The 16,551-nt window shown below is 30.2% G+C and overlaps 3 protein-coding genes and 1 long non-coding RNA gene across 9 annotated transcripts; 2 read left to right on the forward strand and 2 right to left on the reverse strand.

Moving 5' to 3' along the window:
• Nucleotides 1-31: 31 nt before the first annotated feature.
• LOC105152676 (odorant receptor 13a-like) lies at nt 32-8,381 on the reverse strand. Of its 3 annotated transcripts, none has more exons than XM_087410364.1 (8): nt 7,585-8,381; nt 7,323-7,478; nt 7,193-7,242; nt 7,050-7,090; nt 6,823-6,978; nt 6,629-6,717; nt 6,302-6,515; nt 32-429 (listed from the first exon to the last, which is right to left on the reverse strand). In XM_087410364.1, the coding sequence occupies exons 1-8, from the start codon at nt 7,758-7,760 to the stop codon at nt 202-204; spliced, it is 1,110 nt and encodes a 369-aa protein (XP_087266490.1). In that variant the 5' UTR covers nt 7,761-8,381; the 3' UTR covers nt 32-201. The 3 variants fall into 3 exon arrangements, with proteins under 3 accessions (XP_087266490.1, XP_087266489.1, XP_087266488.1); XM_087410363.1 differs by having other exon boundaries at nt 32-174; nt 274-429; nt 7,050-7,242; XM_087410362.1 differs by having other exon boundaries at nt 7,050-7,242.
• LOC147908272 (uncharacterized) lies at nt 738-4,822 on the forward strand. 2 transcript variants are annotated; one of them, XR_015546390.1, is made up of 3 exons: nt 738-3,097; nt 3,172-3,354; nt 4,345-4,822. It is a non-coding gene; the product is annotated as an uncharacterized LOC147908272 (long non-coding RNA). The 2 variants fall into 2 exon arrangements; XR_015546389.1 differs by having other exon boundaries at nt 3,172-4,822.
• Nucleotides 8,382-8,524: 143 nt separating the features above from the next.
• Nucleotides 8,525-11,126, reverse strand: Bap55 (Brahma associated protein 55kD). The gene is made up of 6 exons (XM_011067079.2): nt 10,928-11,126; nt 10,276-10,622; nt 9,862-10,191; nt 9,531-9,782; nt 9,256-9,453; nt 8,525-9,179 (listed from the first exon to the last, which is right to left on the reverse strand). The coding sequence occupies exons 2-6, from the start codon at nt 10,600-10,602 to the stop codon at nt 8,964-8,966; spliced, it is 1,323 nt and encodes a 440-aa protein (XP_011065381.1). The 5' UTR covers nt 10,603-10,622; nt 10,928-11,126; the 3' UTR covers nt 8,525-8,963.
• Nucleotides 11,127-14,400: 3,274 nt separating this feature from the next.
• Nucleotides 14,401-16,551, forward strand: LOC105152656 (uncharacterized). Of its 3 annotated transcripts, XM_087410365.1 has the most exons (6): nt 14,401-14,546; nt 14,688-14,895; nt 15,180-15,362; nt 15,460-15,615; nt 15,922-16,080; nt 16,159-16,551. In XM_087410365.1, the coding sequence occupies exons 2-6, from the start codon at nt 14,828-14,830 to the stop codon at nt 16,400-16,402; spliced, it is 810 nt and encodes a 269-aa protein (XP_087266491.1). In that variant the 5' UTR covers nt 14,401-14,546; nt 14,688-14,827; the 3' UTR covers nt 16,403-16,551. The 3 variants fall into 3 exon arrangements, with proteins under 3 accessions (XP_087266491.1, XP_011065371.1, XP_087266492.1); XM_011067069.2 differs by lacking the exon at nt 14,401-14,546 and having other exon boundaries at nt 14,565-14,895; XM_087410366.1 differs by lacking the exon at nt 14,401-14,546 and having other exon boundaries at nt 14,565-14,895; nt 15,220-15,362.

Raw genomic sequence — 16,551 nt, forward strand, 5'->3', positions numbered from 1 at the left:
ATCATGCTATTGTCGGAACTTTTATACACAATTTTCAAGTGTTGTATTTTTTTATTTTTTCAGTATTATATTTCTTAATTACACATTACGATTTTATTCAATTATAATTTAAGTAGTTTCATCCGAACCAAAACTTCGGAGCAACATGAAGTATGAGGCAGCCGTGCTCAACACCTAAAAATATTAAAATTAGAATATTTTTTATGATATGTATATTACAAGAATTCCATATTTTTTATACATTTTGTGATACAAGAAGTGATAATTTCTTACTGCATTAAAATTCTCCAGATGCATTACGTAAAATTTTCCTGCGGTTATTTTACTCGGTTTTTGACTACGCAACATAAGCAAACATATCTCTGTTTTGAATGAAACTGGTAATTCATACCAAGCAATTGTATATACAGTTTTGTAGATCATGGAACTCTATAATATAATATATACTATAAACACGTATGTGTATATACATATGTACTGGATGTTTCAGATCATCCGTACACTCCATTTAAAACAGAAAGTAGTTATTTTGAAAAATATTTCAGATAAAGTTGTTGGGGATCAGGTAATGTATTACAAGGGCGTATGCAATTGACCTTGGGTGCTGTCGTAAAGGTCATGTCAAGGTCAACTTGAATTTTTCAAATGGGAGCTATATCTATATCTTTTATTGTATTTTCCTGTAGTTCACCTCAAGATGAAACATTTTATGAAGTGTCTATCTTTTTAGTTGAGATCTTCCTGAATTATGAGACTTCAAAATTTTAGTACCATCGGCGTTAAGATTACTCAAGATGTACTGCGTGGAGGTCGCACGGTCGGATTTACATCTCTTCGGGATTAAAATTTCTGTGGACCTCCACGCAGTACATCTTGGGTAATGTTAATATCAACTTAAATTTTGAAGTCTCATAACTCAGAAAGATCTCAATTAAAAGGATTTATAATCAGTTTTCAAAATGTCTTGAAACGCCAGTTACAAGAATATGGAATAAGAAATATGCATTCCCATTTAAAAAATTCAAATCAACCTTCACGACGTCACCTAAGATCAATCACATACGCTCATGTAATGTATTACTTAATCCCCAACAATTTTGTCTCTCTCTGAAACATTTTTCAAAATAACCATTTCCCTTATAAATTGGGTGTGAGGATGGCCTCCCAATATATATACAGTGTTCCATAACTTTTAATTAATATTTCTGGAAGTGAAAAAGGATGAAATTTTGAATTAAAAATTCCTCTTCCACTTTTGGCTTAAGCCATTATTTATTGTATTATTAACGATTAAAGTTGATTAATCAGATAGCGCGTAGCCGGAGTACGCAGGAATGTATTATGTCATGGAACTGCTCGCGCTTACTATGCATTCTCTCGATTGAAATTTTATTCTTATTTTTTATATTAACAGTAATAAATGATTTTATTAAGACCGTAATATGAAATACTAACAATAAGTAAGTATATTCAAACCTATAGCGGTCGAAGTTAGATCTTTCAATGCCTAAATAATTCAAAGTGAATTATTTATATATGTATATATTATATATGTATGTACTATACATGCATATATATCATATTTTATAGTTATACAAACTGCGCGCCGAATTTTTTCTGCATTTACAAACACAATTAAATTACTGGAATAATATCACAAATTAAATTAAATTGACAAGCAAATTTTGATGTTCAATCCGATATCATATTATAAGAATGTTAATGTGCTGAAAAACTTCAAATAAATTTATTGTGAAAAATATTACCTCAGCCGGGACTTAAATCCGGATCTCTGTATTCCGTACGAGCGTTCTAAGCCATTTTTATATCAATAAATAAATGTCTAAATCAATAAATAGATAGGTATTAACACATCATTTATAAGTAATGAATAAATCAACAAATAGGTAGATATCAATAAATTATTTACGAATAATTTAGTTTGATAATATTTCTTGTCAATAATCTTCTTTTAATACCCACGATAAACATTCCATAGTTAGTTTTTAGTTATCGTTGCTAGGTTGCTAAGTTAGCTGTGGAAATAAAATAATTAAATTGAGTAAATGGATTAAATAATTGAATTAAATAAACGAATAAGTAAATAAATATGAATAAAACTAATCAGAAATTGGACAAAGTAGAAAAATCTGTCCTTTTTAGGGGATATTAAAAAAGGTTCGATTTTTGTCTAAAGAATGTAAAAGAAATAGTGTTTTTTTGTAGATTTTGACTTCCTGAATATGATAAAATTATTAAAAAGTTTGTGGCACTTGGGGAACACCTTGAAAAGTAAGTAAGAATATTGAAATTTGTTCAAATATTGTATATCATATTCATACTCAATTTTCAAGATGTTCTCTATCGAACCCCAACTTTTTCTTAATATTATCGTACTCAGAAAGTCAAAATCTATTTAAAAAATGCTATTCCTTTTATTTACACCTTTATGAAGAAAAACCTCTTTAACATCCTCCTTTCTAATTCCTTGTAATATTTATTTTTTATTTACTTGTTTATTCATTTATCTATCTGTTCATTTATTCATTTATTTATTTATTAATAATATATGAAAAATTAAATTTTATTATATGAAAAATTAAAATAAAATTTCAATTCGGAAAATACATAGTAAGTGTGAGGAGTTTTATGGCATGCTACGCTCCTGCGTACTCAGCTGCGCGCTGTCTTAATTCGTCGCTGATTAATCAACTTTAATTATTAATAACTCTGTAAATAATAGTCTGACAAGGGAACCTCGCGAAGTGTCAAATTTTGATTTTAATGAAACTTTGTATACTTTGTGACGTGACATTTTTTATCGTTCGTCACAAGGATCCGACGATCGAAATAGCGCGGCATTATCGTCCTGTATCCTCCCGACGCAGAAGGCGTGTCAGCGCTTATCACAATTTTCGAACGGTTTTTATTATTACATTTCTCGCGAAATATTATTATTGTTTGCGAGTTTATTTAGGATAATCGGCGATTTTGATGATTTGTTGTACGAAGCATCGTTTCACCACTTCAACTGACGACAAGGAAGAAGATGGAAGACTCGTATCGGAGGTCACTTAGAGAAAAAAATAGCACGCAGGTAATACTGTTTTGAATTTTCCGAATTAATGCTTTGTTTATGAACTTGTCATCCTATTGCTGAATTTCTTACAGGCAATTACTAAAAAGAAGCGACTAAAGCGGCATGAGGGAATGACCACTTTCTGCCATAGTACGAGCGAGAGTAAAGGAGCCTCTGCCGAGAGAAGATGTCAAATTCGGATGTCAATTAGAAGCGGAGATCATCCGAACAAGGAGCCCATCGAATAAAGATAATCCGCCAAGATAATTCAGAGGGTAAGCAGAAGAGATCAAGCAGAAAAGTTGTATTTCAGAAGAACGAAAAATTGTTATTAATGATTATAAAAGAAGAGCTATTAAATTTTGAAAAAGTGCAAAAAAGGAGCGATTCCTTTTCATTGGTAATTTTAAAAAGATGAAGTCTTTGCGCGCAGCAATTATCGATGGGAATATTACCTACAAAAAGGTATCCATAAAGAAAAGATATTATACATATATGTATATTTCTGAATGTCTTACAAAATTTTAAAGAAGCTAATGATAAGAAAAGAATTATTCATGATATGGATTTACGATGATAGGCTCTAGAAGTCAAAACACAAATCGATTTTCCTTCATTTAAAGCTGGTGCAACATGGATATTAAATTATTAAAAAGAACATAGAATTATATAAAGAAAAATAACAAAATTTGTAAATTGTTCTGTAGATAAAAAGCAATTACAACTGCATGTCAGGAATTCATGGCTACCGTAAAATCTTATATAAGTCTTTTTGAACTAGAAAGTATATATAATGTAGACGAAAGTAGATTTAATTTGGATCAATAAAGGAGTGTAAAAGCCAATAGAAAAGTTTGTTTAGACCTGCAAACATTTACATTGCAGCAAATGAACTAAACAATACTTTCAGTCTTGTATAAGTCTTTTACAAATGTATTTGTATTCGCTACGGAAGTTTCAGTGTACTATTATTAGATTCTTAGAGAACATTGTCCTGCAAGTCTGCAAAAATTTATGTCAAAAAGATAAAGATATATGGATTTTAACTATACCAAAGAAAACTACAGAAATGATTCAATCTTTTGATATTTATGAGTAGATTTGATTTCAGACTATGGAAAAATTTTATGAGAACATTCGTGTTATGTTATTAAATCATGATATTAATTTACATTTGACAAATAATATCAAATTACAATTTTTGATGCATATACAGCTTGTTCTTCACGATTTCATAATTTTTTTAAATATGCCTGATTCAAAAGTGGGTACATCGAAGAGCCGGCACATTTCGAAACTTCAATAGATTTTTCTGAAAGAGGATATTCAAGAAATACCACGCTGCTCCATATGTGATGCACCTGCTATAATATGTTCTGAGATGTTCCTGATGCAAGAAATATTTTTGTATGCAGCACTTTTGTTATGAATATTATAATTGTGAACATTTTATCATACAATAATTATGTTAGTATTAACAACGAGATTTACAATTAATTTTAAAATTTACAATAAATACATTCATTGCTGTTCATAATAAAAGAGATGCTTATACATTACAGGAAATATATGATACGATAACTGAAAACGATAATAAATATATGACACCACTGTTCAGATATCAAAGGAGTAATGGCAACCTGTCTCTTGAATTAAGTAACATTTTTGACTTGTTAACTTCCACCAGGTTTTAGCCGTCGCTCATTATTCATTAAACGTTATTAACAAAAGAAATTCAAAAAATGATGTCTCTTTTCTACTATACAAAACAGAAATTTTCTGCTTTAAAGTATATTTTACAACTTTCCAGGCGAAATGACTCTCACCCCACTTTCCCCCTGCTAAAGTTATATAAAAAATTATGTAAGAAAGTATTTGCATTAAAGAGCAGGGAATTTGTTTCATCAAAGTACAGTTGTGTCCAAAAGTTAGATTTTAATAATGAACTTTTTAACGTATAACAAGCAACGGCTAAAATCTGGTGCAGGTCACTCAGGATCATAACTAGAGATGTAAACGACGGAAAAACACTAGAATTTTAAGGTAAAATCTTGGAAATTAATAATTTTTTTCCTTTTACTTTGACAGTTTTTTACTCCAGATATATTTTATGCCAGATATTTTTTTTAAATCATTTAGATCTGTTCGTTTTGCTTGAAATCCTCCAAAATTTTTACACTTAAAGTGATATTATTAGAAAAATAAATTCTATTATTATTAGAGAAATAGAATTGCAACAGCCAATAATACATATTTCCGTTTCGACATAAAATTATAAAGATAAAAGTATTAAAAAGTATCGAAATAATAAGAAAAATTTTATTAATTAATATTTAACGTGAATTCTAAGATTTTTCATGAATTTTATGTAATTTGTTCAAAAATACCATTTTTTTACAGTAAAAAACTAGTTTTTTACTTGATATTTTTCTCTGAAATAAAAAACCGTTTTTTTACTATTTCTAATCACAAATCGGAGCTGCCTTCCCTATTCGGCATATTTACCGAATATTTATTTAAAAACTTTTTTTGGAAATTTTGAAAATAAAATTTTGAAAAATAATTTTTAAAAAATATTATTAACGCGAATGAATACAGCTAATTTTGTTGTAAAACTTTTGTACAAAAAAATGTTTTGTGCAAGACATTTTTTGATATTTCGAATAGTTTTCGAGATATAATGGAAAAAGTTACAAACCGCTCTATACATAAGTGATTTCACTCCAAATCGTTTTTTAATCGCGATTGATATTTTCTAAATTCATCTCTTTAAGCTATAAGTACACAAAGTTTCATTAAGATCAGAATTCGATCTCCAGGATTCAGAATTTGAACCTCGCGAGATTCTCTTGTGAGTCAAAAGTGAGAAAAGAACTTTTAGTTCAAAATTTCATCCTCTTTCACTCCGAAAGAAATATTAATTAAGAATTATAGGATACCCTATATATATATATATATATATATATATATATATATATATATATATATATACATGTATAAGTATATATGCAAGTATGCATATATTTATCTATATGCATACTTACATATGTATGTAAAGATGCGTTCTGTTTTACACATGATGCGCATGATTATCATTTTATCTTTATTGTTCATCGAATATTAAAGAATGATAAAAGGATAGATCAAGCGCATCATATGTGAAACGGAACGGAGCTTAAGTCGTTATACGTCTTTTCCAATGAGATGCTAATTTTATTTTACCTCATATATCAAAGCATCACCAGGTATACAAAAGAGCAGCAATTGAAAAAGTGCCATGATTAAATATGAGATGTATTTAATCGACTTGGAGATTGTACTTGCAGTTATGTTTGCAGTCGCAATTTGAAAACCTACTAAACATATTATGAGACTGCTAGCTAACGTTTGCAGAAATAACATTGGGCTAAAAACTGTTTCCATATAATCACAAAACCTAGATACAAAATTTCGATATTTTTCATGTGTGCGTGTGTGTGCGCGCGCGCGCGCGTGTATGTACATATATATGTACATATATATATATATATATATATTTAAAATTATTACCAGAGAATCGTGTAATGATGTTTAATAATGTCTATTATATGTAATTTAATTTTTTGCATAGTATTTTCTTCGAGATATGTATGTTGTATCTAAATAAAAAAATTTAATATGTTTACAAGAATAAAATAGCATTCAAAACATATTAATTTAATAATAATATGCTAAAATATGAATCTTCTCAAATAAATACTAACGAAATCAATTTGCAAAGTACTAATATTTTTAATTTTTTTTTTAAGTACTTTGAAATGGCCACATGTGTGAAACAACGCTGTTGCAATTAAAGTATCAGTTCCCAGGATAATAAGGCCACATAAGCTTGTTGCTATCATTTGTGAGAAATAAGTAATCTACGTAAATGAGAATATATACGAATATTACAATCACAATTTTGACGAGCCCCTGGAAATAAGGATCTTACCTCATACATCGGAAAATTATAATAATATTCTGGATACAAAGCTAAAAACGGAAAATGCTTTATAGTATTATTGTTAGTGCCTTTAATCACAGCAATAACTATTTCAATTATAGGTAGACTAAAGAAAAACATTAAAGAATTACAAATTAAAAATAAATATCCTTTAGTATATAAATATCCTTTCTTCACGTATCTGTAAGTAACACAATGAAGTATATGTGAATCCGTAAATGCACTTATGCATTTATAATTAAAAAAAAAACATTTATTTACATTGCATATACATCTGTGTGTTTCTTCGAAATATATGTTGTCAATATATTCCAATAATCGGTTAACATATATTTGATAAAAGGATCCATTTTTCTTCTATTGCTTATCCAAACTAACGATTTTAATATAGCAAGTAAAATAGTGAGCAATACTGAACTATAAAAATAAAAGAAATAGAATTATTTGAGTTTTCCTTAAAACATAACAAAATTATAATATAACTGCTTTGTGTCAATACTGGAGATTTATTATGATCATATACCTCGTTTCCAATACAGTAGACAGATCTTGCCAATTTTGATAAATTTGCAGTCCTTGCGGTATAACAATAGTAATCATACACGTAAAACATATGATATATCTCACGATATTCGTTGGATAAAGGCCAACAAATTTTAAAACCTTTCTGTTAATAAATACATAATTATTGATATCCATGTTAGTTTCATTAAAAGGATATACAATAAAAAATGATGTTTTGGAAGAGATGACAAGCACGAACTTTATACATCAGATCTATGCTGATAGATTGATATAGATATAAAAAGACTAATTTATGAATAGATGTTATAAATTTTTTGATATTTCAAAATGTATTATTAGTCTTGAATAGTTGGCATTCTATGTATTTTTAATTAAGTTTTCTTTATTTAATTTTACACAAGCAATTAGTAAACGTTACCGATCACTAACGAATTCCAATTAGTAAACTCTACTAGAAATATCTATCTAGAGACAAATATGAAATATAGGCTTTATAATTGTCCTCTGTTTATTAATATTTCATACTTAATGAAGTTAAGTTGAACTAGCTAATTTATAAGATCCACTGTCTTTCATTATTGAAGGCATAAAGACAAAGTGTTAAAGACCTTCCCTTCAATTTGCTTTTTCACTTAGCAAAGGATGTGCTATTTCCTTGGTTAACCACTAATAAGGCATTTTAAGAGACAGATGGTTTCCTTTGTACTTTTGTACCTTATACTTATTTATTATTTCCATACAATACATGTATATGTCACAAAGAATAATTATAGCTTCCGGGTGAACGTATACTCCATCTCGCTCTCATAGTGACATTTGCTACAAGTGGGGTTGGACACTTACAATTCCAATATGATGCATATAACATTATTGGTAGTGAAACAAGACCGAGGACATTGTGCAAATGCAAGGACGTGTGAAATCGAAAAAACAACAAATTTATTTCCATGACAATTTGCTATGGCATGTGAGTTTTTTTATAAAAAAATCTTATTATGATTTACAAAATTTCATTATTTGTGCACGCAGCACATATCAGTAATAAATAAAGATCGATTTTCTTATATGTTATCTGTTTATAATATAATTTGGAACAATATGTAATTTACAGTTAGAATACGTTTATATCCATACATACTAGCAGATACTTAATTCCATATCGTCACGAATATATTTGTCATCATGATACGTTATAAAAAGATGTTATTTAAAAGTGCTTTAGTCTAACGTGCTTTATGCATCATAACTTGTATTAAATGATACAAATTAATATAGAATGTAGAGTTCCCTTTTTCAAAAGTTGTACTCACTCTCCGGACGATGTTTATACAAACACTGACACTAATACGATGAAAACATACGAGGAGTTATCGTGTTTTAAGGACATTTCCTTTCTACTTGACTTTTTCCGCTTTCTTCATATTCCTGACTGGAGATCCACATTTGTTGGAAAGTACCAATCGATGCTAATATCGAACCACCGATCCATGCTCCAAATCTTCTTTCTGCACATCCGTTCGCACTGATCAATTTAAGACGCATGCTAGAGGGTATTCTCATAGATAAATCTCTATTCAAACGTTCTGGGAAACCCTACAAATACATAGTAATTTGTCAATATATGCAAGAAGGAAAACATTTGCTAGTTCTCTATCTATTAAAATTCTACCTGAATAAACGAATTGCCACCAGTTACTACAACACTTCCGTATAGCGCTGGTCGTACATCAACGTCGCACATGCCAACACTGGTTGTGACGATATGCCCTACTCCCAACATAGTATTACCGACCATACCTCCACGCATTTGTACTATACTAGGATCAAATAATGCCTCTGGTATTCGAAATCTCTCACTTCCAAAATCCTTAAAATAATTATTTTTTATTATCTTATTTTAAAGTTTGTATATACAAAGTTATAGACATTATATAAAATATATACCTGATGATAACCAGTCGGGAATTCATACTGAACTGCAGGAATCGTAGAAACAATCTTCTCGTCATACGGTGTTTCTGATACTTGAAGAACTGTGGCTTGGAAATCCTGAACTACTTTCTTTACCATATAATTATGCCAAGACTTGGTAACTTCAGGCAAACCTTTCTTTTTAATCCATCGTGGTTTATCATGATCTTTAACTACTTCTTTACTACCCACCATATAAGGAGGTGACAAGTCGATATCGTTATCCTACATTTATTTAAAAAAAAATACACAAGGCTAACAGACTTCGAAGACATGTTAATAAACATAAGTAATATTTACATACTTGTAAAAATTGTCTGCACTGCATACTTATGTAGTCTCCACCAAGGGGTGATTTACCAATGGCTTGTGTCAACACAAATCCATCTTGTACAGGTACTGCAGACGTATGTGTGGCACCACTATCGACGACGATACCAGTTGCTCTACCATTGGCAAATGCAGCCAAAACTGCATTTTTCACAAGAAAATAAGCTGGTACATTATATTTTTCAAACATTAGCTCAGTTAACTTTTCCCTTTTGCTACGCACATTCCATGGTGATTCAGAAAATAATACAGGATGATATTCGGCATCAGACTGAATTATTTTTGAATATGTGTAATCTAAAACCTAACAGGCAAATGTATGATCAAGGTTTCAATGTAAAAAGATGCATATATTATAAGTCTTAAAAATAAAATACTGTTCATTTACCTTCTCAAAATGATCCCAATCTTCAATCATACCATCTTTCATATAACTTGCAATCTCTGTATTCTTCCTTGGAACATGAAGAATAGTGGTATCAATGTAATATTTGGTCCCATTTTGTGTAATATTATTGTCAGGTTTTTTATCATCGATATCCATGGGTTCAACCTTATTGGCTGTGCCATTAGAGTCTTCTCCTATTCCGACAACAGCTGGAATTTCTGCCTTTGGAGTATCTTCCTGAGCATAGCCCACTCTTAAGGAATGATGACCCAAGTCAAAAACTAACGCTCCTATTTCATCTCCACCATACAACATACCGCCCGACATTTTGGAAAATCAGTGAGTTCCTTCAAAAATAATATTTGTGATATAAGAAACGTATTGTATGTAATATTTTAATTGTTGAATGGATGCTTTCCAGCAAAGACACAGTATAACACAGTGAATTATTACATCCTTGTTGTTTGCCTATATTAAATAAAGATAAAATGATTCACTGTTACACAGTGTCTGTGTTCTTACTGGAAAGCACTCAATATCTTCTTAAATTCTTGATGGCAGTAATAGTAGTATGCAAATGTTACATAGCAATGTGTACAATACATGCAACAATTATGTCTTGAATATAATTTTTGTATCCACAAACACTCACCTAATCTTTTTGACTCTCTTACAAAAAGAACTCAATGAAATGGCAAGACTATTTTGCCCATGTGATAACTATACATGAACATTTATTTTTGTGACCTTGTGGCTTATGTATAATCATAACCTCACTTTAAAAGACGCTTCCAAAACCGCCGTCCAGACACGAACCATAGACGTAATATAAATAGATTTGACATGATTTCACACAACAGTCGACAGGAGGTGATGTTAATAGTAAATTCAATATGGCAGCTACAACGAATTACAGCTACTCCAACCAATCAGAGAAATACATTGATTACGTGACACTTTACGAATATCTGTTAAGCCTATTCTACAATACAATAGTAAGCGTAGTTTGTAAGTGGTGTAGTTGTAAGAATTGACCAATCACAGTCAAATATTCTCCTCACATTCGACTTGATTAGTCAATTCTTACAATTACAACCACTAGAACAATTATAAAATAACTTACGACTATGTAGAATAGACTTTAAGCCCATTCTATAATGCAGTAGTAAGACTGTCGTAAGAGTAAGTAAAATATATTGGGTCATCTAAAAAGTATCCGCGGTTTTTTGTCACTAGATGTGTGTTGATAGTCATATATCTAGTGACAAAGTATCGCGGATATTTTTTAGATGACCCAATATAATGTATAAAGCATTAAGACGGGAGTAAGTGAAATAGGTTATTCTCATTTCGTACGCCTTATTACTTTACAGCCAACCAATCAAAGCTCATTATGAGATAAGGCGAAAAAGACGCGATAAGGCGCAAAAACTTCTTACTATCTACTGCTTACTACGATTGCATTCTACAATGTAAAATGGGCTTTACACTAGTTGGTAGTATTGGGTCATCTAAAAAGTATCCGCGGTTTTTTGTCACTAGATGTGTGTTGATGGTCATATATCTAGTGGCAAAGTACCGGATACTTTTTAGATGACCCAATATATCTACTACCAACGTAAAGTTGACGTTAGGGTGAAATCACACCGTCCGGAATAGAACTGCGGAATACAGAATGCGTCATTGAAGCAACCAATCAGCGAAATTTAAATATCTATTCCGAAATTTAAATTATATTCATATTGGATATATCTTTGATGCATCATGTGAACATAGCACACAAAACTTGCGTGATGGAAAAATGCGGAAAAGGGCGCACTGAAATCGCACATAATGCATCATTGTTTTTTTTATCTTGTATCTATATTTATGCACTCAGATTTTGTCATTTTGTTTTATTCGTCTCGACATTACGCAATTCCATCATATCAATCATCAAATTATTTTAACCTCTCAAAATACGACAGTTTATAACAAGAAAATGACGCACTCGCTATTCTGCAACATCAAACAAATGCAGAATAGCGCTGAGTGGTTGTTTCAATGACGCATTCTCTATTCCGCAGTCTTATTCCGTACTGTGTGATTTCACTCTTCTTATTACTCCGTGGACTATATAATCATGGACCGCTAATGGTGAAATCACACGATACGGAATAAGACTGCGGAATAGAGAATGTATCAAAAATGAGCTTGTACACTTCGGTGTAATACATACAGGGTCTGGGCACAAGAATTGTCGTAACATTTACTTAGACTTAAATTGTAGATATAAATAACGCACAAACTTTGGCATATGACGTACAAGACCAACTACAGTCGAGTATTCCCCTGTCGACAGGGGAATGCTCGACTGTAATTGGTTAGTTCTTACATTCCGATCCGGATTAAACTCTCGGTGAAAACTAGGCCACTGTCTACGCTGCAACTTCTTCAAGGCCCCAAGCAAATAGGATATGTTATTTTTTTTTGTTCGGGTAGCCGTCCCGATAAGCACTATACACCCTACTATCTACATGACAGATTTTCTAACCTCAGTAACAACAACAGTACAATTATAGAAGTCATGCATCCCTTTGCAGGGGGAAGAAGGAAGGATAAAAATCGCTTCGCGTAGAAAGTCGAAATCCATGTAGAACAATACAATTATAAACTTCATTTTGCCTCCGTGACAGATTTCCTAATTTCAATAATTGTCAATTTTAACGCTTAATATCTCGGATTGCGGAACATAGCGATCTTCTTTCTGTCAGATTTTTTTCATTCCATGCAAAAACGCGTAAGCATAATTTCGAATAAGCATAATTTTATTAACTTTTAAGGTGGTTGTGTCATAAACTGTATGATTTTGTTATCTTCAAGAAGTACTAAAAATGGCGTTGTTTTTAAGACTTTGAAATTCACCAATCATTTATTAAGCAGCCATTTTTAGTACACAAAAATAAGAATATCATCATTGGTTGCTAATCACATAATTGCAACGAGCAATCAGAACACTTAACACAAATCGCGCTTCTTTTATAAATCTAGGATAAAGGCTGGAGTCCCATGAGGCATATTTACTAGTAAAACACGAAATCAAAGAAACTGATCGCTTCTGATTAGTTATGCGATATGCACAAAATACGCCTCATGGGTATATAAACACTCTAGAATAAGGGAGCGTTTATATTAGCCGTAATCGTATGCCGTATGCTGTAATCTGTAAAAATTGATTAATCACAGTCAAATATTCTCTTCTCATTCAACGAGAGAAAAGGAAATATTTGAAGGTGATCGGCCAATATAAACGCTCCCTTAAGCCTATTCTATAGTCATAAACGTAGTAAATGGTGTAGTTGTAAGAATTAACCAATCAAATCAAATGTAAGAAGAATATTTGGACTGTGATTGGTCAATTCATACAACTACAATGACTTAGGACTGCCGCAGATAAAATTTCTGTAACAGTAACCTTAAAGGCCCAGTAATTCGAAGGAATAGCGATAGCGAAATAATACGATTTCAAGTTATCAGAAACTGTATATTACAGTGTATCTGATTTCTAATAGATTAAAATCGTATTATTTCTATCGCTATCGCTATTCCTTTGCATTGTGTCTGGGGCTTAAGACGTGAACTCAAGTGGATGAGCTAATCAGAATACTGCTTTAGATCTACGTATTCTAACGGAAATAGAATTAGCAGTAAGCTTATCCAGCAAGGCAAGTTTCAACCAGTTGAAATTCATCTTGCGAGGTTATGGATAAGTTTACTGTTATTTCCATTTCCGTTAGATTACGTAACCTAAAGCGGTATCCTGATTGGCTCATTGACTTAAGTTTACATCTTACGCATACTGTTACGGAATTTTATGTGCGGCAGCCCTTATAACTACGCTTATGGCTATTGTAGAACAAGCATTACACTGTCCCTCTGTGTATGTATGTACGTTGTTGGAAAACACCTTTACTTAATATTGTATAATATTGGGTCATCTAAAAAGTATCCGCGGTACTTTGTCACTAGATATATGACCATCAACACACATCTAGTGACAAAAAACCGCGGATACTTTTTAGATGACCCAATATATACATAATATAATATATATGTTATCTAATGTATATTTATGTGTATGTATATAGTGTTTCAATTTGAAAAAATATATATTCATATTTATATGCGGTATTTCCATCATTTTTTTCATTTTATTGATTACTTTTGAATTTCGCGCCAATTATCTTTTTTTTCTCTAGCGTAGATAATTGTAGGGATTTTTTATAATATTGGTAAGAAAAAATGTAAATATTTCCATTTTAACCACATTTTTTTCTATTGTTTCTATCCTTGTCTTACAACAACGGCTATGCTCCAAAATTGACTGTACTGAAAATCTATAATGCACGTAACGTAAACTGTCGTATTTTCAGTGTTGGCAATAAATTTGGAACACGGTCAACATACATAATAATAAGCAACTGATTTATTATTAAAGATATCGTTTATTCTAAATGGTAGTATATTCCTGAGTACCTACTTATATACTACAATTTTATAAATTGATGAAAAAATGGTTTCATCGTGTTGTATATGTTCGAAGGAAAATATTCCTTCAGAACCACATCGATCATTTCACAGGTAATTGCAAAAACTTAATATTTGATTGTAATAACGAATAATCATATTAATAGTGATAATCAAGCAATTAAAAATCTGATTAATTACAAGAATTATAGTAATGATTGTTGATAACGATGCAATGTATTAATTGTAAATTTATTTTTTAAAAAAAGCTTGCTATGTAGGCATATTTAATTATATTTAATTATATAGATAATAAATCCCTAAGCTTTTGATAAATAATTTTTCTTAATTTTATACACGTTTTTTGACAAAAGTTTTAAAATATATAACATCTATAGGATACCAGCGAATGAAGAAATGAGGAATAAATGGTTACAGATAATTGGCCGTAATCTGTCATACAAAGGAGCCAGAGTTTGTAGTGATCATTTTACGGAAAATGATTATCATGACATAAATCCTTATACAAAAGTCAAAAGATTAAAGAATACTGCAGTTCCTTCTGTGATCCTACAAAAAAAGTGAGACAAGATTTTTTTAATTAAAAATAATATGTATTGAGAGTTCAAATAATTTATAATAATAAATCTATAAATTATTTTATACATCTCTATTTAGAAAAGATACAAAGAGGACATTATCATATCAAAACATTGAAGTAAATTTATATAATAATTCTGGAATCATGTTTCAAGATGAAAATGTTATTACTCTTCACAATTCAGAAAATCATGAAATTAATGCAAGCAACTGTAATATTGATATCAAAGAAAGGTTAGCATATACATATATTTGACAATATATGGAATCTATCATTTTATAAAAGATTCTTGTGGCAAAAATAATTTTCAGTGGTTTGTTATTACAAAGTAGATACCTAACTCAATTGTCATGTCTAAAATTTAATTAATATTGCATGTTAAGTTTTTCTTTGCTGAATTAATATACACTTGTATTTGAATTAAAATAGATATATATTTGAAGTTTGGTAAGAACAATATAAAAAGTTTTAAGTGCAGTGGCAAAGTACAGATCTATTTTTTAATAATTTTTACTTTCAAGTAACACTTTTATTTACAGTGAAAATATAAGTAATGAACGAGAATTGACTCAAGACACAAGTGAAGATTTCATTATTTCCTTAAATTCCGAACAAGAAATGAATGCTACTTGTATCAATAATCAAGAAAAAATTGATGCTTATTTTGAAAATGATATAAATGATTTGAATAGAGAAAGGTAAGGTAAACAAGAAGAAAAAAAATTAATCTTTTTATTTTATATCTTGCAAATGTTGTAAATAAAAACTTTTTTTAGAGAATTTCCATCACCTAATTTAGAAAATTATGAAATAAATGAAAAAATTTTAAAATCTTCCAAACACACTACAGAACGTTTCACAAAAACAGATTTTTCATCAGAAGAAAAGTGGACAGCGTTTCTAAAATGTATTACTTACAATAAACGTGTAAATAGACTTATGCGACAAAGAAACAAATGCTTGCAAAAGAAGATTTTGGTATTTCAAGATATGTTGCAAGATTTGTTGAGAAAAGTTTAATAACTAGCAATTTTAAAGTGAATATTTAAAATGTGCTCATTGTGACATTGTAAATTATTAAATTTTTTACATCAATATTAATATTATACATGATTCATATTTGATGAAATTGCATATTAAATTAATAAAAATATTTTAGCAAATGAAAA

The sequence above is a fragment of the Acromyrmex echinatior genome, chromosome 10 (assembly GCF_024713525.1).
Source record: "Acromyrmex echinatior isolate Ae372 chromosome 10, ASM2471352v2, whole genome shotgun sequence".
NCBI classification, from domain to species: Eukaryota; Metazoa; Arthropoda; class Insecta; order Hymenoptera; family Formicidae; genus Acromyrmex; species Acromyrmex echinatior.